Genomic DNA, 25245 nt, shown 5'->3' with positions numbered 1-25245 from the left:
TCCAGCCTAGGCAACACAGCGAGACTCTGTCTCAAAAAAAAGAAAAAATTTCTATTAGCAGGCAGGTCAAGGTGGCTCACACTCACATCATCTGACACCTGTAATCCCAGCACTATGGGAGGCTGAGGCAGGCAGATCACCTGAGGTCAGGAGTTCAAGACCAGCCTGTACAACATGGTGAAACCCTGTCTCTACTAAAAATACAAAAATTAACTGGGCGTGGTGGCATGCACCTGTGCTCCCAGCTACTTGGGAGGCTAAGGCAAGAAAATCGCTTGAACCCAGAAGGTGGAGGTTGCAGTGAGCTTAGATCATGCTGCGGCACTCCAATCTGAGTGACAAAGCGAGACCCTGTCTCAAAAAAAAAAAAGAAGAATATCTATTAGTGGTTCAAGGACATATGCTCACAAATATTTATAAGTTTCTTCCTTCCTTGGAAGCTTTGAAGCTGGAACTGTCTTCGAATTCTCTCTAGAGAGGCAACTCATGGGAATTCCTAGAACTGAATCCAGGGCCTCAGAGAATCTGAGGCAGAGGCAGCACACGCAGCTCCAGGGGCCTCGCAGGTCTCACCCTGCTGAGTGACACCTCTGGGCCATGATCTTGATTTCACCATTCTCTCCATCTTCCTTCCTGCCATGGCCTGGCTTTCTCTTCTTCCCCAGCACTCACTATATATAATGATAATAGAAACATGTTTGCGGCCGGGCACAGTGGCTCACGCCTGTAATCCCAGCACTTTGGGAGGCCGAGGTAGGTGGATCACGAGGTCAGGAGTTTGAGACCAGCCTGGCCAACATGGTGAAACCCCATCTCTACTAAAAATACAAAAATTAGCTGGGCGTGGTGGTAGGCACCTGTAATCCCAGCTACTCAGGAGGCTGAGGCAGAATTGCTTGAACCCCGGGAAGCAGAGGTTACAATGAGCCAAGATTGTGCCACTGCACTCTAGCCTGGGTGACAGAGCAAGACTCTGTCTCAAAAAAAAAGAAAGAAAGAAAAGAAACAGAGAAACATGTTTGCTTTCATCTGCATGCCTGAGCTGGGCTCTGAGGTAGGACTTGAACTCTCTGTGACAACCCCAGGCCTGGGTCAGGCCTCCACTGAGGTGAAACACGGCTGAGCAGCTCCTCCCAGCTCCCAAGCAGCTGCAAACTCAACATTTGCATTTTTTAAATGCCCACTTTGCAGACATCCCATATAAGGGATCTAGAAACAGAGTTTTTTAAAGAGTCTGTGACTAAGGAAAACATAATATGGTGTATTTTGATAATTCTGCAACCCCAAAGGCCATGCAAAGGCCTCACATACCCCAAACACACTCCAAATTGACACAGCCCCACAGTTCTGTTCCACAAGACCTACTATCACCTGCAATGAAAGAGGGGCTCAGCCAGGCACAGTGGCTCACACCTGTAATCCCAGCACTTTGGGAGGTTGAGACAGGCAGATCACGAGTTTCAGGAGTTCAAGACCAGCTTGGCCAACATGGTGAAACCCCATCTCTACTAAAAATACAAAAATTAGCTGGGCATGGTGGCAGGCGCATCTGTAATAACAGCCACTTGGGGGGCTGAGGCAGGAGAATGGCTTGAACCCAGGAGGTGGAGGTTGTGGTGAGCCAAGATCATGCCACTACACTCCAGCCTGGGTGACAGAGCAAGACTCCATCTAAAAAAAAAAAAAAAAAAAGAGGGGCTCAACATGTCAAATTAAATCCTAGACTGAATTATTAACTTTGCAGTCAGAAAAAGGAACACCAGAGTGAGGAGTCTTAAACTCTCATCCGTTTCCCCTGCAAGGCTGTGGAAAGTCAGCTGGCTGAGAAGCCCTTGCGCCTGCCTCCTACGTGAACCGGCAGGGTGGCTCCCACCAGAACCCATAGGTTTATCCAAGATGCAGTAGTCCCAATTCCTTTATAAGCAACCATGGAAAGAAAGGGCATCTGAGACGTCTAGGGACCCCCACCGGCCCCAAACACAGAGAAAACAGGGTGGGAGGGAGGTGGGGTGATTTCCTGGCCCCCTGCACCCCGGCTCACTTCTCAAGGCTAATGGCCTCTTACTAGATTAATCACTGACTTCAGTTTTAACTACTTCCTCGGCCTACTACAAGGCAATGACTAATTTCATGTTTATTATAAAGCATCTGAAACACATTTAGGAACAAATTTCTGCCCAGCTGACTTCAGTTCCCTACCTTTATGTGCCACTGACAATTCAGGGGATTCCTTCCCCTGTGGCCTTTCCCACCCTGAAGCAGAGGACACCACAATACTGATCTTAGCAGCCGTTCCTTTCCATCAGTTCCCCCACTGACTCCCCACTCCCTCCCTTCCTCGGGATCAGACCCGATTACGGGTTCAGTCACATGAAAGACTTGTACTTCTATCACAGTGCTAGCTGAGAGAGGGGAAGACATGCCAAAGGTGGATATTCTGGTATTACCACGCTCTAATAAGAAGTCGCAGACCTAGATTTGGAAAACAATCTCTGGCGTGTGGGTTGGGGAGAAAGCCACGCCGTCCTCTGCAGAGGCTGGGTTGATGGTTTCCTGGGCTGGAGGCTTCTCTGGAGGCCCTACCGCGGCGATGGGAGAGCTGTCACCTTGTCTCCTCGGAGGAGGCTGTTCGCGCCGCAGTGGGAGCAGAAAGGGTTAGGCTCCTTCTTCCAACACACGATGAGGATGGCAAATGGTGGGAACGGCTCCCAAGGCACCCCTTCCACACCTGACCCGAGGAGCAGGGCCTCAGCAGTGAATCCATCAAAAGAAATGAGAGTAGCAACTGACATCAGCAACTTCCTAGGAGTTGGAAGAAGGGGTGAGTGGGTGGGGGGCAGGGGGAAGAAAACTACAAGGGGAAATGTGGAGATGAAAAGAGAGCAATGAAAAAAGAAAAAGGAGACAAGCAGACATGTTTCAACTCCAAGCTCCCATTTCCTCTTTCAAATGAACTGCTTCCCCACTGTGAACAGAATCAAGTATTTATGAAGGCATTTTTTGCATATTAATAACTGCATATGGAGCATCGCCAGTGCTGAAGTCCTGAAGGTACGGCGCCCTTTTTTAATGCGGGTCTTTCAAATTCCTCACAGAATTTGGTATTCTCCTTCAGATTTATTTTCATTTCTGCCTCGTGGCTCCTCCTAAGGCCCTTCATTTGATTAAGGGAAATTAGTTTCTGGGATACCTTCAGAGACTGAGTACTGCTCTTACCTCGGTGGGCCACTGACATCAATCGCTGGGGAAGCTTTTCCTCTCCCCCGAGGCCTCTCTGTATAGAGGCCGCAGGTTGGGTAAGGTGACCAGCACCTAAAAAGAGTGTTACAATTATAAATGAAAATTTCAGGAGGAAATATTAACATAGCTAGACAGTGGTGGGAGAAAGTAAAACTGAAAAAAAAATAAAATAATTTCATTAACTTTAACATTACTATCTATACTCAGTAAAGATTACCTGCAATTTTGAAAGAAAAACATTGAGAACCATAATGAGAAAAATAAGCAAAAGATAGAAACAATTCATATCCAAAAAAGAGTAACAGAAAATAAATGCAAAAAAATTATTCATCTTGATTAGCAATTTAAATGCATATTGAGGCAAACTGTAAGTACCATCTTATATCTGAGATTTGTGCCTCCTCTTACTCTTTTTAAATGGTAACACCCAGGGCTGCCAGGGTTTTGGTAAAACTAATATACGCTTCTGGTGAATCACAGTCTTGGTTCAATCCCTTTGTAAAGCAAAATGGCAATATAACTCATGAAACATGAAAAACATAAAATATCCATTGATTATGTATTTCTGACTCCTGGGAATTTATCCTAAGGAAATAATTCAATGGAAAAAAAAAGTCAATGAAGATGTCCTTTGCAGCATTACCTGTAATAGAGAAAAACTAGACCAGGCCGGTGGCTCACGCCTATAATCCTACCACTTTGGGAGGCCAGCGTGGGTGGATCACTAGGTCAGGAGTTCGAGACCATCCTGGCCAACATGTGAAACCCTGCCTCTACTAAAAATACAAAAATTAGCCAGGTATGGTGGCAGCCATCTGTAATCTCAGCTACTCGGGAGGCTGAGGCAGGAGAATTGCTTGAACCTGGAAGGCAGAGGTTGCAGTGAGCCAAGATCGTGCCATTGCACTCCAGGCTGGACAACAAGAACAAAACTCTGTCTCAAAAAAAAAAAAAAAAAAAAATTGAGAAAAACTGGAAACAGCCTAAGAGTCTAATATCAGAGAAATAATTTTGGAGAGGTTTAGAATCTTGAGGCCTCCAGCCACCATAATTTCTAATTTTGTGGCGAATTTGTTAGTCCTGTGAAGACAGTCTACTTCCCAGGTAGGAAGGGAGTTTGTTTTGGGAAAGGGCTGTTATTGTCTTTGTTTTAAAGCTAAACTATAAACTGAGTTTTTCCCAAAGTTAGTTCAGCCTACACGCAGGAATGAACAAGGACAGCCTGGAGGTTACAATCAAGATGGAGTTGGTTAGGTCAGATCTCTTTCACTGTCTCAGTTACAATTTTGCAATGGCAGTTTCACCCTTGGTGAAAGGTTTAATTCCAGCATTAAAAAAGGATGATTGTTCATACCAGAAACTGAAATTTAATATTAATGTTTAACACAGGCAACATCATTGACATTTTGGACCACACCGTCTTTGTTGTGGGGAACTTTCCTGTTGATGTAGGATGTTAAGCAGTGTCCCTGGCCACTACCTACTAGATGCCAGTAGATGCCACAACCCTCCCCAGTTGTGACAATCAAAAATGTTTCCAGACCCTGATAAATGTCCACTGGGGAGCAAAATCACCTCCAGTTGAGAACACTGATTTTTTTTTTTTTCTTGAGGATGAGATCTCGCTCTGTTGCCCAGGCTGGAGTGCAATGGCGCCATCTCAGCTCACTGCAACCTCTACCTCCCGGGTTCAAGCAATTCTCCTGCCTCAGCCTCCCAAGTAACTGGGATTACATTTTTTTTTTTTTTTTGTATTTTAGTAGAGACAGGGTTTCACCGTGTTGCCCAGACTGGTCTCAAACTCCTGAGCTCAGGCAATCCACCCACCTCAACCTCCCAAAGTGCTAGGATTACAGGCATAAGCCACCTCGCCCAGCCTAATTTAACATTTTAAAAGTGGAAATCAAAATAAGTCTACCATGACTGCAACTATGTTTTTAAAAAATGTATCTATAAGGAAAAGACTTGCAAATAATGCATTTTAAAAAGTGCAATCATGCTAACTTGAAATTGAGATATATTTTGTTTTTTACTTTGTTTTCCTGGTCTTTTTTTCTTCATTGTTTGCCTTTTTCTAAATTATCCCTATAAGAAGGAAAGATTGATCATGAGGAGAGCTGGTTTTATTCAAGTCTAGCATAAAATAATCTAAGACTCAGAGTATATGACAAGTATACAGTAAACTGAACAGGTGTCAACACCATAGCACCATTATTTTTTAGCTAATTATCATAGGTTTAAAATATTTAAAATTAATCAGGTTTTTATTAGATTATTGAATAGAGTCATTGGCATTTTCCTCTTAAGGATCTCAATCCCTTTTTGGCATTTTATCCCTCTAACTCCAGACTTTGGGGGACAATGAATTCATCTTTCTGAAAAATTAGAACGCAGACCATAAAACGCTCATCCATCCAGATCCATCTATGTAAGCTTGGAAAACGTGCTAAGCCCGCTTGTTTATAGAGATGTTGGGGCAGAGATTCTCAGTAAAGAGTATCAAAGGACGAGCTCAAAACCTTAATTAGATCTCCCAAAAATGACTGCATCTCTTTGTTTAAAATAAGAAAGAAAGCATCTCAGCAGTTTTCACATTGTCACTTTTCTCCCTTTGTTTAAACTGTTTCCAAGCTGGGGAGAACAAACTTCCTTTCTCACATACCTTCTCTTGGGTTTTGTTTTGTTGCTTTGTGGGGCTTAGAGCTTGGGTGGGATCCTAAAAATCCTGTTAAATTGGTGTTTCGTCCCTTTTTCCACTTCTGTTTCAACCTATACTATCTCTTCAGCTCAGGTTTCATCAGTTTACAACAGTATAAATTCATATTTGATCTTATGTATCCTACATTTACCTCTTTTGGATTTCAAAGAGTAACCTGTAATTCTAGCACACCATGATTTGGTTTGAATAAACCTGTGTTTACCCAATCTGTTTCCTTGCTGGTTTCACAGATGGTGTTCATATCCCCGTCAGCCTCCTCTTTCAGGACCAGAAACAACACACACACACACACACACACACGCACGCACACACACACAAAACATAAACCACTATGTTTTGTACAAGGGTACAAAGGTAACCTTTTATTTCAGAGTCCTTCTAAGCCATACCCTACCCTGCCTTCTGTTTAAGGCTGTTACCTGCCTTTGTATTCCTTGTGTCTGGCACAGTTTCTGGTACATGGGAGCCACTCAAAAATAAATCAACAGGCCGGGTATGGTGGCTCATGCCTGTAATCCCAGCACTTTGGGAGGCTGAGGTCGGGGGATCACTTGAAACCAGGAGTTCCAAACTAGCCAGGGCAAAAAAGTGAGACCCTATCGCTATATAGATAAATATTAACAAATAAATCTGTTAGTAACATTAAGGTCCATGTTCTGGATAGAAAAATGCCATCTCCTCTAAGATTTAGACATTGCACTTGTATTTTCAGTGATAATGAGATGGAAGTTCAACTGATATTTACCCCACAATTCACAAAATCTGGGCATTTCCTGCAATTGGTCATTATGATTTGGTTTTTCCTTCTCTGGAAAAGCTTTGGGTCATGTGCAGACTTGGGGAAGTGACTAGGCATCCTTCTTAGAGATCTCTGTGAGGCGGACAAGTAAGATTGGTCTCCGCACTGATGCCTAAGATAATTCACTTTCTCCATTTCCCCATCAAGAGACATGCTCTTGACTCCCTACCCTGCCTTTGTTTCTTGTTTCTAAAGTCGGCTCTGTTTTCCAAGACATTGCAACAGTTCACCTAGTTCCATGCCTGTGCTCACTCTCCTCTCTCTCTCTCTCTCTCTCTCTCTCTCTCTCTCTGTGTCTCCCTTTGGTTGTGGAACTTGATTCAAAGGCTTTTTGAAGATCTAAGCAAACTTCATCTTCTGATTCAACGTTGCCCACAGGATTACTTTGTCTGCCCCAAAACGCCGTAGACAATTTAAGGCTAATTTCCTGAGAGCGGTTTGTTTTTAATTACAAAATCAAGGCTTTTATTTGTTGAATTTTCCCTGCAACTGTCATTTATTCCAATAAGTCTGTATTAATTGATGTCTTGGCTGCTAGTGACATATAATATCTGCCTAGTTAATTCCTTTTCCTTTTTTCTTTGTATCATGGAAAATGTCAAACATATGTAAAAGTAGAAAGAATAGTATGATGAACCACCACGTACCTATCACAAGCTTTAACAATTATCTCCCCGTTCTCTTGAAAGGGTCTTTTTTTTTAAGATGGAGTCTCGCTCTGTTGTCCAGGCTGGAGTCCAGTAGCACAATCTCGGCTCACTGCAACCTCTGCCTCCTGGGTTCAATCCATTCTTCTGCCTCAGTCTCCCAAGCAGCTGGGATTACAGGCACCCGGCCACCATGCCAGGCTAATTTTTGTAGTTTTAGTAGAGTTGAGTTTCCCCATGTTGGCCAGGCTGGTCCTGAACTCCTGACCTTGGGTAATCCACCCACCTCAGCCTCCCAAATTGCTGGCATTACAGGAGTGAGCCACTCACCTGGCCGAAAGGGTCTTTTTAAACGGTAATAACAGCCAATGTGTTTGAGTGTTGCTATGCACAGGGTTTAGGATTATCTCATCCTTACAACATCCCCATGTAGTTGGTACACTTACTATCCCTGTTTACAGATAAGGAAATAGATGTCAGGATTAATAGGGCCCCATTCACACATGAACTATACTCAAAGAGGCCTAGTCATTTGCGAATCCAATAGAGCTGCATTTAAATCCCAACTTCTAGACCGGGAGCAGTGGCTCACACCTGTAATCCCAGAACTTTGGGAGGCCAAGGCTGGAGGATTACTTCAGCCCAGGAGTTTGAGACCAGCCTGGACAACAAAGTGAGATCCCGTCTCTATAAAAAATTAGCCAGGTATAAACTAGGCACCGTGGCTCATTCCCATAATCCCAGCACTTTGGGAAGCTGAGGCAGATGGATCACCTGAGATCGGGAGTTTGAGACCAGTCTGACCAACATGGAGAAACCCCGCTACTAAAAATACAAAATTAGCCAGGCATGGTGGCAGGTGCCTGTAATCCCAGCTACTCGGGAGGCTGAGCTAGGAGAATCACTTGAACCCAGGAGGCGGAGGCTGTGGTGAACCAAGATCGTGCCATTGCACTCCAGCCTGGGCGATAAGAACAAAACTCTGTCTCAAAAAAAAAAAAAAGTTAGCCAGGTGTGGTGGTGCATTTCTGTAATCCCAGCTACTCAGGAGGCTGTGGCAGGAGGATGGCTTGAGCCTGGGTGGTCGAGGCTGCAGTGAGCCTTGATTACACCACTGCACTCCAGTCTGAGTGACAGAGCGAGACTCTGTCTCAAAAATAAACAGGCTGGGCGCAGTGGCTCATGCCTGTAATCCCAGCACTTTGGGAAGCTGTGGGGGTGGGGGGGGAATGGATCACCTGAGGTCAGGAGTTCAAGACCAGCCTGACCAACATAGAGAAACCCTGTCTATACTAAAAATACAGCTCAGTTTCCTCATAGGATAATAATATTTCCCTGATGGGGTCATGACGAGGATTAGATGAAGCATATGGAAAGGGATTCACACAATGCTTGGAGCAGGCAGCCTTCAGTACATTATAATAATTACTATTATACTCCCCTGTCCCTTGCCTTGAAAGCCATTATAGAACAGAACTTGGAGCTTGTGTACAATCTATGGGTTTAGACGTGGAAAAGGAGAAGCTTGAAAAGCAGGAATCATTTAAAGGAGGACTATGAGTCAATCTACCAATTGTTCCTCCCTTTCCCATACCCAACCCCCAATTCAAGCATCCCTCTCTCAGCCTCCCAAACATCTTCCATGCCTTCTGGAAGGTTCACTGTGTTTCACTGCTTAAAATTCGAACTATTAGAGATTATTTTGGGCTCCTCATATTTCCTTGTGAAAGTTTTTTAATTGCTTCCCCCCTATACCTAAGAGAGCACAGCTGAAGGCCTGGAGCAGAGGGGAGGCAGGGAATTTGGGGACCAGGAGCATTGTGTCGGCAGGACCCCAAGGCCCACAGCACAGGGCTGCAAAATTTAGACATCAGAAGACAGAAGACTCTAGTGGAGGGGAAGGAGTCAGGAAAGTGTGGAGGGCCAGGAAAGAAAAAGAAAGGACAATTTTCTTTCTCTTCTTCCAGGCTTCTGCTGTCCCACATGACCAGAACTACCTCACCTCCATAGTCCAGCTGAATTTAGGTTAGATCAACTTTTATGGGCGAGTCTGGGAATCAAAACACCATTTTTTTTCCTAGTAAAAATCAACTGACTTAAAAATGACCTTTTCACAGTGGAATCATTTTGCAAGTTGAAATTCCCTGTCTGTCGGTTGTCACATTGGAAAAGTCCCACCAGACCCAACAAAACAAGGAAGTCACACCATGTTGAGTTCAAGTTTTGAGTTGGAAGGAGGTGGGGGGTTGTTCAGATTTCTCACCTTTCACCCCCCGACCTCCCATTTCCCAGTCTAAAATAGAATGTGGCATCTCTCAAACACAGGCATGGTTCCAGCCTGAATACAGCTACCCACCCCCTCACAGAAAAAGCTGGTTTCTACTCCCCTTGGGGCAGAAGAGATCAGTATTTTGGCTTGAAATTTTTCTCCTCCAGCTTCTGCTAAGCCAGATAAACAGTGATTCTGTTACATCAACAAAGCACATAATTATGTTGAAGACAATATCAATTAGAACTCACGGATAAGATTTCCTTCCAGATAGTAGAAGCCCTGGAATGAAAGTGTCCAGAGTTTCATTATTCAAAGTGTCCTGGAAGAGAACAATGAGCTTAGCCCCATTTTCTAGGTAGGGAAGCTGAGGCACAGAAAGATTCATGACTTAGCCAGTCATGAAATGAGCCCCTTACAAAAGCCAAGACTGGAGGCTGCCATGTTTCTCTTCCAAGTCTCATGTTTGCCAACTGTTCGGCTAATTTGCTAAACACTCAGGAGGATGTAAAATCTCCTTTTATAGAGTCGAGGACATTAAAAAATAGATGAAGACCAGCCAGGCAAGGTGGCTCACGCCTGTAATCCCAGCACTTTGGGAGGCCAAAAACGGGCAGATCACCTGAGGTCAGGAGTTCAAGACCAGCCTGACCAACATGGAGAAACCCCATCTCTACTAAAAATACAAAATTAGCCAGGCGTGGTGGCACATGCATGTAATCTCAGCTACTCAGGAGGCTGAGGCAGGAGAATCGCTTGAACCCAGGAGGCAGAAGTTATGGTGAGCCAAGATCATGCCACTGCCCTCCAGCCTGGGCAACAAGAGCATAACTCCATCTAAAAAAAAATAAATAAATAGATGAAGACCAAAATTTCTGACAGGAAGACAAGAAAGTTTTCTTTGGCCACCAAACTAATTTTGTCTCCATCATGCCTACTTGTGGAGCCCTCACAAAACGCCCCACTCAGCCCATTTCACTAGCACCAAATTGCCTGTAGAATGTAAAAAGTGGACCCAGACCTCAGGTGGCCAAGATGAGCAGGATGAACCCAGGTGACAGGCGCTGGACTGTTGGGCACATTTGTGTGGGTGGAAGCCCGCTGTGGCTCGGGGGTTCTGCTGCTCCTCAGAAAGAGGCTCTGTGGGCAGGCAAGGTTGCTGAGCTAAGATCCTGGGCATCCGTCTGACCCCTTGCACACTGGAGGCCTCCTGCCTTCCAGCCAGGGAAACCTAGACAGAGACAGAACCTCAGAGTGAGGACCTTGGGGGTAACCGGGGAGGTTGGCCTTGCCACACGGAGGGTGCCCTCCAAGTCAGCCTGGGATTAACAGCGTGTACAATGCCTGGCCCACTGGGATCTCCTCTCTAGGCAGCCCCATCTCAGGGAGCCCAGGGAGTCCCAGGCACACTCAGCCCCATCAATGGCCCCATCCCCACTGCCCGTTTTTAGGTCCGTAGGCTGCCATGGGCAAGGAACAACAGGGCCAGAAGGCCAAACACGAAGAAAGTTGCCAGCTCCCTCACTCCTGCAGGAAGGGCCCCTTCCAGGATTTGGTTCCCCTACCCTAGCAGGGGGAGGGAGGACAGGGAAGCTCAGGGTCCCAGCCTCCTTCTCCCTTACCCCCAGGAACTAAATCTCTCAGCTCTCTCTGTGCCTTCAGGACTCAGAGCCACCAAGAGGAGTCAGACTATTAGCCAACAAGGGGAGCCCTGGGGTCAGAGGAGGGACTGACTCTTTGTGTTTACTCACAGGAGGGGACAAAGGCCCTGTGTGCACAGAGGTTTGATGTGGCCACTTGAGAGACCACCTAAGGGTTTCAGTCCCCCCACCCGCTCTTCAAGCATGAAGATAATGGCGGGGTGTGTTCCCCAGCACATTTCAGATCTTGGTTACAAAGGCCCTCCTCCTCCCTTCTGTTTCTTCCTCCAGCTCAGCTTGCCCACAGGTTCCCCGAGCCTCTTGGCAGCTTGCTCTCCGCCAGAATGAAGTTGTGAGCTGCGTGGGAGGCAGTTAGACAGCGAAAGTGTTGCAGCCTCCTTAATGAGGGACAATCGCTCTTCTTGGAGCCATTAAGCCGCAGCTACAAAGATGGGGAACCCCAATTAGAAAGAAGTGGGAGAGGTAATGAGGAGGGCCTGAGGGACACCCACAGGACAGATCCTTATCTCTGGTGGCTCTGTGGGACCCAGGGCTGGAGACGCAGCCACTTGGGTTTAGAATTTCGTCTCCTTCTTAATGTTAGACGTTCCAAGGTCTGTTTGGAGAGCCAACCCATTTTAAAGGGTAGTGACCCTTTAAAATGCCCCAGCTGAAAGGAGGAGGAAAAATCACTGGGGAGAAGGGTTTCTCCTTGGATCTGTAGCTCAGATATTATAATCCAAGAGTAAGGAAGGAAATAGTAAGACGTGTCTGTAATTTTCATGAATGTTCTAAGTTTTGCTATATTATATATGTGTGTGAGTCTAGATATTTGTACACAACCAATAGCTTTTTTTTTTTTTTGATAGCTCAACTGAATCACATTGTGTTTACAGCAAGATAATAATCCTGGATTTTCCATGGCTCACTCTGTCAGAGTATAAGATTAGCTCTTGAATTCATTAACAGTCATCTCCTTTTAAATGTCAAGATAACTTTTTAAATGCCAAGCACTTATGCAATGCCTTCTGTGCAATTCAAATCAGCTTTACCAAATTAACTCGTTAATCTTTATTGCTTCATTTACTGAAGAGAAAGGCTTCCAGGTGTTTTTAGCAGAACATAAAAATATTAAAGTATTTACAGTACAATATAGGTGAAGGGATGGGTTCTGTTTTTCTGCTAAACATTTCACCATTCCGTCAGTTTTTTTTGTTTTTTTGTTTTGTTTTGTTTTTTGGTTGGTTTGGTTGGTTTTTTGTTTTTTTTTAAGACGGTCTCACTCTGTGCCCAGGCTGGAGTACAGTGATGTGATCTCGGCTCACTGCAACCTCCACCTCCCAGGTTCAAGCAATTCTCATGCCTCATACTCCCAAGTAGCTGTGACCACAGGTGTACACCACCATGCCTGACTAATTTTTGTATTTTTAATAGAAATGGGTTTTGCTGTGTTGACCAGGCTGGTCTTAAACTGCTGGCCTCGAGCGATCCACCCACCTCCGCCTCCCAGAGTGCTGGGATTACAGGCAGAAGCCACCACATCTGGCCATTCCATTAGTTTTTTAATCATCTCCACCAAAGTGTTCACAGAAAAGAAACAAAAAACCTTCAGGCATCTCTGCTTTCTTCAGTTATCCCACTTTCCTTCCCTTCCATTTAATCTTGTGTTTTCTTCTTCCTCCTATACCTTTAGAGACCTTGACTCCTGATCACTATTTATTCTTGCCTTTGCTCTCAGCATACCCAAGAGCTGCACGTATTGGTTGTGATTGCTCTACCACTCAGAAAACAGAGGGGTGCCTCACAGGGCCAGGGATGGAGCCCAGAAGGCTAGGACAGACAGGCCTATCAGGAATTCCACTTCCTTTTTCAAAGATCCCCTGCTTACCTCTAAGTAATCAGACCACAGGCCAGGCACAGTGGCTCACAGCTATAAATCCCAGCACTTTGAGAGGCCAAGGCCGGTGGATCACCTGAGGTCAGGAGTTCAAGACCACCCTGACCAACACAGCAAAACTCCATCTCTACCAAAAATACAAAAATTAGCCGGGCATGGTAGCACACACCTATAATCCCAACCTACTCAGGAGACTGAGGCAGGAGAATCACTTGAACCCAGGAGGCAGAATTTACAGTGAGCCGAGATCCCACCACTGCACTCCAGCCTTGGCGACAAGGCAAGAATCTGTCTCAAAAAAATAATAATAATAATTAAGTAAATAAATAATCAGACCACAGAGATATCAGCTACCCTGATTGCTAAAGATAGATCCATCCAGGGCTGGCTCCAGATTGTCATCCAGGCCTCTGCTCAAATGTCACCTCCTCAGAGAGGCCTCCCCTGATCACCCAAAGCAAGTGGCCCCCCCCTTCTCATTGCCCTCCCTCCTAGCACCATTGCATTGTCTTCACAGACTAGTCACTACCTAAAAGCATCATCTTTCTTATGTGTGCTGACATATGGTAGGCACTTGATAAATATCAGTTTAATGGATAAATGAAAAACCACCCAAGCATGTGACTTTGCATTGAAGTGGGCCATAAACTGTTACTTACTCTTTTGTTCAGCAAATATGTATCAAGTGTGTGTTCATTTCCAGACCCGGAGTCAGAAACTGCTGGGACAATGGGAATGGAACAGCCGTGGTTCCTGCCTTCAGGGGGCTTCCAGTCTAGAGGGGGAGGAGAGATGGCTGCACAAGCCTGAGCAATTATAGTGGGCAATGGTGGAAGGTGCTTATGCTCTGGGAGGTCACAGGCACAGGGAAGCCAGACCTGAAGGATGAAGAAGAGTCAAAAGGGGGAGAGGGAAGGATATGTGCAAAGGCCTTGCTCCGGGAGCTCAAGGGCTGGTGTCCATGTGGCCCTCTGCACCTGCTATTCCCATCGTGAAGTAAACTCTTCATGCAAATAGGCCCTAGAACCCTCCCTCACCATCTTCAGAGCTTTGCTCAGTCATTGCTTTTTCATGGGACCTTCCTTGACTCCCTGCTTAAAATTGCAGCCTCCACTTCCATCCCCAGCTATTCCCTTAGCCCACTTTGTGTTTTCTTTTTCTCCCTAACACAAACCACCTTCACAGGTACTTATGTTCCAGTTCCTTGTTGATTCTGTCTTCCCTTTCAGTGGAATGGATGTGTACTCTTCATGAGGGTGGAGACTTTCATCCCTTTGGGCACTGTCCTATCTGCTCTGCCTGGCATAGAAAAGGCACCCAATAAATATTTGTTGAATGACTGAATGAAGCAGGAGAGATCATCCAGGGCCAGGCAGAAAGGGCTTTAAACCTTGTAAGCCAATTGGCCTTCATCTTGAGGACAATGGCTTTTGAAGGTTTCAAGCAGAGAAGTGATATGGTCCAGTGTGTATCTTGGAAGGAGCACCCAGGTTGCAGTGTGGGGCATGGGTTGGAGGGCAGCTTCAGATCCAACCCTGTGGTGTCCTGAAATGCGACACCCTTTGCATGGCCCAGAAGCTCAGAGAGCACCCGGGGCCTCCAAAACTCCTCTGTTAGCCCATTCTTCCTTCTCTCTCTGCTACATTTGTTCCAATCAGTCTTCCTAACACATAAAATTCAATTTTGTCATCTTGGAAATAAACTGGAATCTTGCTATAACCATATTTGCTGCAAAGCAGATTTGATAACCATTCATGGAAGCTGTAGAAGTATCAAAAAGATCTCATTAAAAAGGAGTCTTCAGCAGATGGTGATTTTAGCTCTGCTTGTATCAGCTAATGGCCTTGGGCAACTTGCTTAACCTCCCAGAGCCTCCTGGTTTCCTCGTCTGTATAATGGGAGTAACAGTACCTGTCTTACAGGGTTGTTGTAAGGGTTAAATGAAATAATTAAACCCTGGGACCGGCCGGGTGCAGTGGCTTACACCTGTAATCCCACCACTTTGGGAGGCCAAGGCAGGTGGATCATGAGGTCAGGAGTTCGATACCAGCCTGACCAACATGGTGAAACTCCGTCTCTACTAAAAATACAAAAAAAAAAAAAAAAAGTAGCCAGGCATGGTGGCACATGCCTGTAATCCCAGCTATTTGGGAGACTGAGACAGGAGAATTGCTTGAACCCAGTAGGCAGAGGTTGTAGTGCGCCGAGATCACGCCATTGCACTCTAGCCTGGGCAACAAGAGCGAAACACCATCTCAAAAAAAAAAAAAAAAAAACCTGGGACCTAGGAAGCTCCCTTTTTCCACTTCCTTAGGTATTAATTAATAAACAGTCTTGGGCTATTTTCTCTCTATAGGGTTCTCTGTGTCTTCAACAGTAAAAATAGGTGTTGCCTATTACCGTTTCAGTGATTTTAAAAATTGCTTTCTATAAATATTTGGGGATTTGGACTAGCTCTTGTTGCACCGTATATCATTCATATGAAAGTTTGGGCTTTCTACTTCTCTTCACAGGGAGCCCAGCAGTCCTTGGAGGCAGCAGCTCAGAAGACAGGAGAGCCTCAAAGTTGTATAAATAAAGGGCTGATATGTTCAAACAGAAAAGAATTTTACACGCGCAAGCTGCACATCGACATGACGCCGTTCCTGAAGGTGATCTCACACTGAGAAGACGAGGGGTTTTATAGACACAAACATAGGAATTCCAGTTAATACACTTCTGCATGGTACAAAAACAGCTTCAGAAGTCCCTCAGAGCTCCTGCATTATCAGAAGCACAGAAAATAGGCAGTTTGTAGCAGATGAGGAAAGAGCAAATTAGGACAGTAATCCCAGCCAGCCATCGGGGACAAATCAGTCGGGTGTCCGGTTTGGGTGGTGGGGGACAGGGAACAGAGAGGAGAAAGAGTAACTTTAAACCACCTTATAAAACAGGCAAATACAATTCATTTTATCTTGACAGTAACTAAAATAATTGTTACTGTTTTACCACTATCACTTGGTAGAGTTGATGTTACTACTGTAGAGAAGACTGATTCTTGAGCTAACTATTTAGAAGTCAACTGCAAATTCCTTTCTGGATATCTGGCCTTGCTTTCTGTTCTCTAAAAGTTCATTGATCTCTCAAGCTCAGCTTCATTTCAAGTTAAGGGTACTGAGGGTTTCTATAGTAAGGATGGCATTTGTCCATCTTTGCCATACTCCCTCCCACCCCAGCGTCGAACACAGCGCCCGACGCGTGGAAGGTGCTCATTAAATGCTCCATGAATTGACCCATCCTTTTCATCCCACACCCTCTGGTTTAGGGCCCCTTTCCTACCCATTCTTTGCCCTCCTCAGAGCTTACTGAACTGGAAATAAATAGCCATGGAGTCAAAGAAACTGACCAGGAACAGAGCCAGACCTGGCATGGAAGGATCTCAGATCCTTCATAGTAACCTGGAGGAAATATTCCAGGCCCTTGATAAGAATGACTGAGAAAGACAGGAATGGGGCAGAAAAAAAACAAATACTTGCCTAGTGCATGGTGATGGCTCTATCAGGTGCCATAGACTGGCAGCACCTTTGGAGGTCATGAGGGTCACCCTCCTAATTCTCTGGGCTGCCCCAATCCCAGTTCTGCAAGGTGGAGCTTTGATTAAGAGTTGTGCATTTGCCCAAATTCTGTCTCTGTCCATGAATGGGCTCTGCTTTTCAGGGCTTCCTCTTAGATAGGCTCTTCCCCAGGGGTGGCAAGCTGGCCACCATCTTCTGTTTCCCAGATCATTCCAGAACTGAATGTAAACCAACGCAGGTCACTTATCTATACCCAAATGAAAGCCACTGGCCCACCCTGGAGCCACAGGGACTGAGAATGGGAAGAGAAAGCATGTCTAAAGAGGAAAATGGAGTAATGAAAACTATAAAAAGGAATTTCAGCTCCTCAGGAGATTGAGGTGGGAGGATCACTTGAGTTTGGGAGTTCAAGGTTGTAGTGTGCTATGATTACGTCTGCAATAGCTACTGCACTCCAGCCTGAGCAACATATGAGACCCCATCTTCATAGGAAAAAAAAAAAACTATAGGAAAGGAGAATGATTCTGGACAGCAAAAGAAAAGATGTTTTCTACCAGTATTCAAAAAAGATTGCCATGCTCCATAACTTACATGACTGAAACTATCCCTTTTGTTCTTAGCCACAGTTTAGTTATTCTCTTGGGGCTGAAAGAATTATGAATTGTACTTTCTGGGAGGAAATATCACAGTTACCATTCATTTAACCGATATTTGAGCACCTGCTTTCTACTATGTGTTTGGCAGTTTTGGGGCATTTGGGATACATCAATGAACAAAACAGATCAAGATCCCTGCCCTGCTCCAGGATAGAGAACAGACAACAGACGTAATAAGCAAGCGGAGTGTGCAGCATGTTCAAAGGTGATAGCTGCTGAGGAAATGAGATAAGAAAATGTGGAGCATCTAAGAACTGCAGAATTCAAAGTAGGGAATTTTACAGTAATTGCTTGTATATTTAGTATCCACAATGCTTTCATGTTACACTTATTTCGTCCAGTAATTTTGGCACAGTATTATAGAAGGAAAAGAGTTGTCATCCCTGAGGCCCACTTTCCCATCCCCAAGACTCATAGAAATGGCAACTCAGCCTGCTTGCAAAGGACTCACAAAGTACATGCTCAGTGCACTTTCTGAGTCCTAGGCCAGTATTTGCCCAAAAGACCATGGGTTTTCCTGGAAATCTTCAGTGTTCACAGCTCTCTCTAGATACACTCCTTTGCACATGTCGTAGCTCCCAGGTTCTTAGGGATTGCTGTATAGTAAGACGCAGTCTCAGGGTAGTACAGACAAAGATGGCGAGTTCAAACAGAGAAGAGCACACAGGCTGCCCTCCACACCTGGAGCCAGGTAGAAACCACCTAATTCTATACAGTCAGCACACAGACTGTCCTCCACACCTGGAACCATGTAGAAACTAGCTCATTCTATACAGTCAACACATAGGCTGTGCCCACACCTGGAGCTATGTAGAAACCACCTCATTCTATACAGTCAGCACACAGGCTGTCCCCACACCTGGAGCCAGGTAGAAACCATCTCATTCTATACAGTCAATACACAGGCTGTCCTCCACACCTGGAGCTATGTAGAAAGCAACTCATTCTATACTGTCAGCACACAGGCTGTCCTCCACACCTGGAGGCAGGTAGAAAACAGCTCATTCTATACAGTCAACACACAGGCTGTCCTCCACACCTGGAGCCAGGTAGAAACCAACTCATTATATACAATCAGAACACAGGCTGTCCTCCACACCTGGAGCCATGTAGAAACCAGCTCATTCTATACAGTCAACACACAGGCTGTCCTCCACACCTGGAGCCATGTAGAAACCAGCTCATTCTATACAGTCAGCACACAGGCTGTCCTCCACATCTGGAGCCAGGTAGAAACCATCTCATTCTATAGAGTCAGCACACAGGCTGCCCTCCACACCTGGAGCCAGGTAGAAAACAGCTTATTCTATACAGTCACCATACAGGCTGTCCTCCACACCTGGAGCCAGGTAGAAAACAGCTCATTCTATACAGTCACCATACAGGCTGTCCTCCACACCTGGAGCCAGGTAGAAAACAGCTCATTCTATACAGTCAGCACACAGGCTGTCCTCCACGCCTGGAGCTATGTGGAAACCAGCTGATTCTATACAGTCAGCACACAGGCTGTCCTCCACACCTGGAGCCAGGTAGAAAACAGCTCATTCTATACAGTCAGCACACAGGCTGTCCTCCACGCCTGGAGCTATGTGGAAACCAGCTGATTCTATACAGTCAGCACACAGGCTGCCCTCCACACCTGGAGCTATGTAGAAACCACCTCATTCTATAGAGTCAGCACACAGGCTGCCCTCCACACCTGGAGCCAGGTAGAAACCATCTCATTCTATACAGTCAACACACAGGCTGCCCTCCACACCTGGAGCTATGTAGAAACCAGCTCATTCTATACAGTCAGCACACAGGCTCTCCTCCACACCTGCAGCTATGTGGAAACCAGCTCATTCTATACAGTGAGCACATAAGGCTGTCCTCCACAACTGAAGCCATGTAGAAACCAGCTCGTTCTATACAGTCAATACACAGGCTGTCCTCCACACCTTGAGCCATGTAGAAACCACCTCATTCTATACATTCAGTACAGAGGCTGCCCTCCACACCTTGAGCCATGTAGAAACTAGCTCATTCTAGACAGTCAGCACACAGGCTGCCCTCCATACCTGGAGCTGTGCAGAAACCATCTCATTCTATACATTCATGTATCCCCTGCCTATTCACATGCATGTCATTCATTTTTGCCTGGGGCATGTAGGGAGCATCGCAGGTTGCCCGGTATGATAGTATGTGACAAGAAAGGTCAAGGCAGAACAAAGGAATGGAAAGAGATAAAAAATAATCACAGTTGCTAACATTACTGAGTACATATTCTGTGGCTGGCTTTGTTCTAAATTGTATATACATGCATTTATTTAGTTCACAAATAAGTAGAATTACTCCATTTTACAGATGAGAAAACTAAGGCATTGAGAGGCAAGTAACTTCCCAAATGTCACACAGTTGGTAAATTGCAGAAGGAAGATTTGGTCAGGCAGCCCAGTTCCGGTGCCTATGCTCAACCATCTGTTATAAAGCTTCACTGCAGCCCTCAGCTGAGCCCTGTCCAATCAAAAACACTTCCTATCATGTTAGCTAAGCATCCAGCACTCCTTCTAGAAAATTCTATTCCTGTGGACACATTTCATCTGCTCCAGGAAGATTTTCTGACCCCACAGGACTTTGACCTTCCCTCTAGTCCTACCCAAGTTCTGTGGAGACAATACGAAACTTTCTCTCCCACTGATCATTCGGTTCCCCTCAGCCAACATATATTCAACACACTCTGTGTATCAGACACTACGATAGGCACTGAGCATACAAGATGAATCATCTCTATCCTGGACCTTCCAAGGAGCCTAGAATCTAAGGGGAAGATAAACAATGAACCAGGTAATATCAGCACAGTTTTGTGGCAGAAGTAGGCTCATGTTACTATAGGAGAGCATTCATTCATTTCCCATTTATTGCATGTGAAATTCTCACATTTTAAGAATCTCTTTACGACACTGAAGGCTACACTATTAGCCGATTATATAGAATAATCTGTTTATATCAGGCTTAGATTTGGGGAAATATGATTGATCCAGAGTATATCTGGGTTCATTTAAAAATCGAACCATGCCGGACACAGTGGCACATGTCTAGGATCCCAGCTGCTTGGATCCCTTGAGCTGAGGAGTTTGAGACCAGGCTCTTTTCTTTTCTTTTTTCTGTTTGTTTTTTTTTTCTTGAGACAGAGTTTTGGCCGGGTGCAGTGGCTCATGCCTGTAATCTCAGCACTTTGGGAGGCTGGGTGGGCAGATCACAAGGTCAAGAGATCCAGACAAGCCTGGCCAACATGGTGAAGCCCCATCTCTATTAAAAGTACAAAAATTAGCTGGGCATGGTGGCACACACCTGTAGTCCCAGCTACTGGGGAGGCTGAGGCAAGAGAATCGCTTAAACCCAGTAGGTAGAGGTAGCAGTGAGCTGAGATCACGCCACTGCACTCCAGCCTGGCAACAGAGCGAGACTCCGTCTCTTTAAAAAAAAAAAAAAAAAAAGAGACAGAGAGAGAGACAGAGTTTCACCCTTGTTGCCCAGGCTGGAGTGCAATGGCACAATCTCAGCACACTGCAACCTCCGCCTTCCAGTCTCAAGCGATTCTCCTGCCACAGCCTCCTCAGTAGCTGGGATTTTAAGTGCCTGCCACCACTCCCAGTTAATTTTTTGTATTTTTAGTAGAGATGGGTCTCCATATTGGCCAGGCTGGTCTTGAACGCCTGACCTCAGGTGATCCACCCACCTCAATCTCCCAAAGTGCTGGGATTACAAGTTTGAGCCACTGCGCCTGGCCAAGACCAACCTGTTTTCTAAACCAAAAAAGAAGAAAACAAATTTTTTGAACCATGTTTTTAAAAACTCGATTTTGTTTTTCAAAAAGAAATGGTAATTGATGAATGAATAAGGATAGAGTTTTTTTTCAGGGACTTTTTGAATTTTCAGGGATAGGTCATGGTAGTAGGGAAGAAAATAGTAATAAACGTTAGATACCGAATTGAATATCCTTATACTCCACGTTGCTATCAAAGGGTGTGTATGTTATGCCCAGAACATCTGAAGAATGAGAAATAAGCTTCCACCTTGCAGTTCCCACACAGTTAGCACATAGTGCCCTCAAATGCAAAGTAGAGGAATTGGCCTGGACAGACAAGAGCCAGCTGTGCCTGCAGTTAGAGCTGCCCCACCTGTTTTGAGGCCAGTCCCAAGCTTTACTTATGTGGCCAGGTGTACATGCATACCACCAAGCAGAGGGGAGCTGCCCCTGAATCTGCGGATTTCACATACAACAAGGAAATAATGCTTGACTTAGGACATTGTCTAAAGATGGAGCAGGGTGCCTTAGGAGATAAATTCTGGTCTCCAGAAGCATTTAAATGTGCCTTAATGACCACTTGGCAGGAAAGTTGTAGAGGGATCATGAGCTGGTCTCAAGATTTAGTGGTTCCAGGACACTTGACTAATATTGCCAGGAAAAATATGAGTTTGTTCTAGCTCCAAAAGAAAAAAGCCATCATTAAGAAAGTATTGAAATTAGTCATTTATATTCATATATCACATGGTATGTGTAAGGCCGGTAGCCTTGCCAGGAGCTCGGACACACCCACCCCCCTCCACGCCTAGAAACCACGTCACCACTCCACGCCCACTTCTGCACTCAGCACGCAAATCTGCACTCAACACTAGCCTCTGCACTCAGCACCTAGCCAACTGTTGAAGAACCCCACCAAAATTTAAAAGAAGCCCCGCCAGAACCTGCCCAATAGCATTTTGCCCCGTCCAGGTCTCACTCCCCCTGGGCGGCCCGCTCACTGGAAATCCCGCCCACCTGCCAGTAGCAGCTTGCCCCGTCCACGTCCTGCTTCCCCACAACCAATCAAAACGCCTCCACTCCCTGTAAAACCCCACGCCCAAGAGGAGTCAAGCGTGACTCCTCCGGCCCCTCCTGTCAGACCGCAGAACCTCGCCCAGGAGCCAATTAAATTTCTTTATTCCAATAACTGGCCTCAGTTGCCTCATTTAAACCTTACAGTATGTAACATGGAATTTCCAAATGTATTTTTCTGGTTAAGCCTTTTGAGAACTCTGTACGATTATTTATTGTTACTCCCATTTCACAGGTGTAGAAGCTGAGGTTCAATGATAAGCCATGCAGATGGCTCAAGGCAGGCTGGAGGCCACACCTCAGACTCCTGCATCCCATGCTCCTCCATCCTCCCAGCAGCTCCCCAAGAAAGCTTGCTGTGGTCCTAAAAGTAATGTGCCCAGACAGGGTGCTGTGCATGAGAGTGGAGGGCAGGACGGCTGGAAGGTTTTCCAAGGACAGATAACCCAAAATCATTTGTCCAGCATCTGTCTGTTTCCAGTTGAAGAAACTGAGGCTCAGAGGTTAAGTAACTCCCATGGTCTGTAAGACACCAAGTGTAGGAGTTAGGACTTTAGTGCAGACAGCCTGACTGTAGGACCTATAACTCAGCCACCAGAGAAACCACCTCTCACATGTTGGTTTCAATGCTGAAGTTTGTGTTCACAAAGTGTTTGTGACTCTTCCTCCTCCCCCGGTCTTATAATACCACACTGCTGCCACTGCTCTTTCTAAATACAGCTCAGTCTTATCACTGGTTTGCTTGAAATTCTTGACTGTGTCCCCATTGGCCCTCTGGTTAAATTCCCAGCATCAAAGATGTATTTATTTTACAAATAGAAAAATATATAACGTGCAATTTTTCTTAAACTCCAAACTGTAACATGCAAGATCTGGCCTGTGTCTAATTTACAGTGTCCACACACTGCCCCCACACCAAACTATCCCCTAACCAGCACATGCTGCTTCCTCTGCCTGGAATTGTTCTACCTTCCCTTCACTGCAAGATTTAGCGCTGTGTCTGCTGGTAAACAACCTTCCCAGCCTAATTTAGCTTCACCTCCCATGAGGCCCTGCAGAAACCTGTCATAATCTGCCACAACATTTATCACGCTGCATTGCAAACTGACTTGTCATTTCCCCACAAGTCAGTGAGCGTCCTATGACTACATCTTTCATCTTTGTGCCCCCAGTGCCTATCAGTACCTGGCACACAGCAGACACTCAATAAATGTTCATTAGCTGAATGAACAGAGGGAGAGCACTGGCTGGGATAACAGACCTGGGATTTGAATTTGCAGTCCCTCCATTTGTTTTGCTCACTCACCAAGAATTATTACCTGTGTTTCCATCACTCAGTTTTAATCACGGCATTTGTAACTCAGACTAAAAGTGACATAGCATTTTATTTAGGTTTAGTTTCTTTTTTTTTTTTTTTTTGAGGTGAAGTTTCACTCTGTTGTCTAGGCTGGAGTACAATGGCACGGTCTCAGCCCACTGCAACCTCCACCTCCTGGGTTCAAGTGATTCTCCTGCTTCAGCCTCCTGAGTAGCTAGGATTACAGGTGCCTACCACCATGCCCAGTTAATTTTTGTATTTTTTTTTTTTAGTAGAGGCTGGGTTTCACCATGTTGGGCAGCTGGTCTCAAACTCCTGACCTCAGGTGATCCACCCACCTCGGCCTCCCAAAGCACTGGGATTACAGGCGTGAGCCACCACGCCCAGCCAGTTTAGTTTCTTTAATTCAATTTTGAATCTGAAATATATTCAAAAGAGTTTTTTTTTAAAATTTAAGTACAAAACAGTGTGCCTTCCAGCTGCTCTGTTCCTTTCCCTCGAACAACCGCTGTTGCTAGTTTCCTGTGTCCCCCTTCCTGGGATGTATGATGCATATAGAAGCAAATACAGATAGATGCATACGCAGATAGATAGTATATGCAAGTTTTAGCATATTATACACATTGTTCAGAGTCTTTTTTTTTTTTAGAGACGGGGTTTCACCATGTTGGCCACGATGGTCTCAATCTCTTGACCTCGTGATCCGCCTGCCTCAGACTCCCAAAGTGCTGAGATTACAGGCGTGAGCCACTACACCCAGCCACATGCGTGAGCCACTACACCCAGCCACAGGCGTGAGCCACTACACCCAGCCACATGCGTATTCTTATAACTAAAAAATGATAGCTCTTTGACACTTTCCTAAGCAACATACAGTTGAATGGACAGAGTTTCAAATTAAGACTATTTTTTTCTAACAAGGACTCACCTGAAAATATTTTTCCAAATCCCTGAGTTTCTCTGTCTCTCTCTCCCACTCTGTGAAATGAGAAGATATTCCTCGCCCCTGAAGGTTCATGGCTGCATGTTATTGAGACTGAAAGTTTATCCTTCTTGGTATTAAAATTCTTCCAAAAGAGGAAGCTTGGCTCTCCCTCTCAATACAGTTTCTTGTTAGATTCAAAGGCTTTATAACCAGTGATTCTGTTTTTTAAGTTTCTCTTTCCTGTGCTTCTAACTTAGCCTCTTACTCCTTTCCATTTATTCAGGGATTTTTTTTTAACTGTACCAGCCCAAATTGGCTCTGTCTCCAAAATAAGAAACCCAAAAGTAAGAAAATTATTTACTTGTGTTAGCTTTTTTATGTCAGTATATATCTTCAGCTACAAACACTAAGCTAACAAGTGAGAAACAAACACACAAGGTAGAAAGTCACCAAGTGAGGGAACTCAGAGGGGAGTTAAAGAGAGTGCCAAAATAGCAGATAATTAGTTGTCTCTTCTCAAGCAGGTTGCAACTTTGATAACAAAGTAGCAATGTAACTGTCACTACAGAATGAGGGTAACCCGGGAGAGACTTCTAGGACCCTTCGTATCAGATTCCAGCTCTAGCAGCAAGATGAAGCTGTGAGTTGAGCAGGGATCCAGGTGACAAAGGCCCAGAGCTGGCCTCATCAGACATACAGGGCTTACTTGGGTCACCAACT

General features: G+C 45.3%; 1 protein-coding gene across 1 annotated transcript in view; it reads left to right on the top strand.

The window, feature by feature from the left end:
* The window catches only part of KIAA2012 (KIAA2012 ortholog), a 133963-nt gene that overhangs the window by 70173 nt on the left and 38545 nt on the right, over positions 1–25245 (top strand). Inside the window, exon 14 of the mRNA XM_064373159.1 lies at positions 15725–15862. Within this exon, the coding sequence (XP_064229229.1) occupies positions 15725–15862 (138 nt within the window). The remainder of the gene's footprint in view (positions 1–15724; positions 15863–25245) is intronic.

The sequence above is a fragment of the Aotus nancymaae genome, unplaced genomic scaffold (assembly GCF_030222135.1).
Source record: "Aotus nancymaae isolate 86718 unplaced genomic scaffold, 86718_ANA_hifiasm-v0.15.2.pri h1tg000008l, whole genome shotgun sequence".
Lineage (NCBI taxonomy): Eukaryota > Metazoa > Chordata > Mammalia > Primates > Aotidae > Aotus > Aotus nancymaae.
This window is presented reverse-complemented; position numbering and strand designations above follow the sequence as displayed.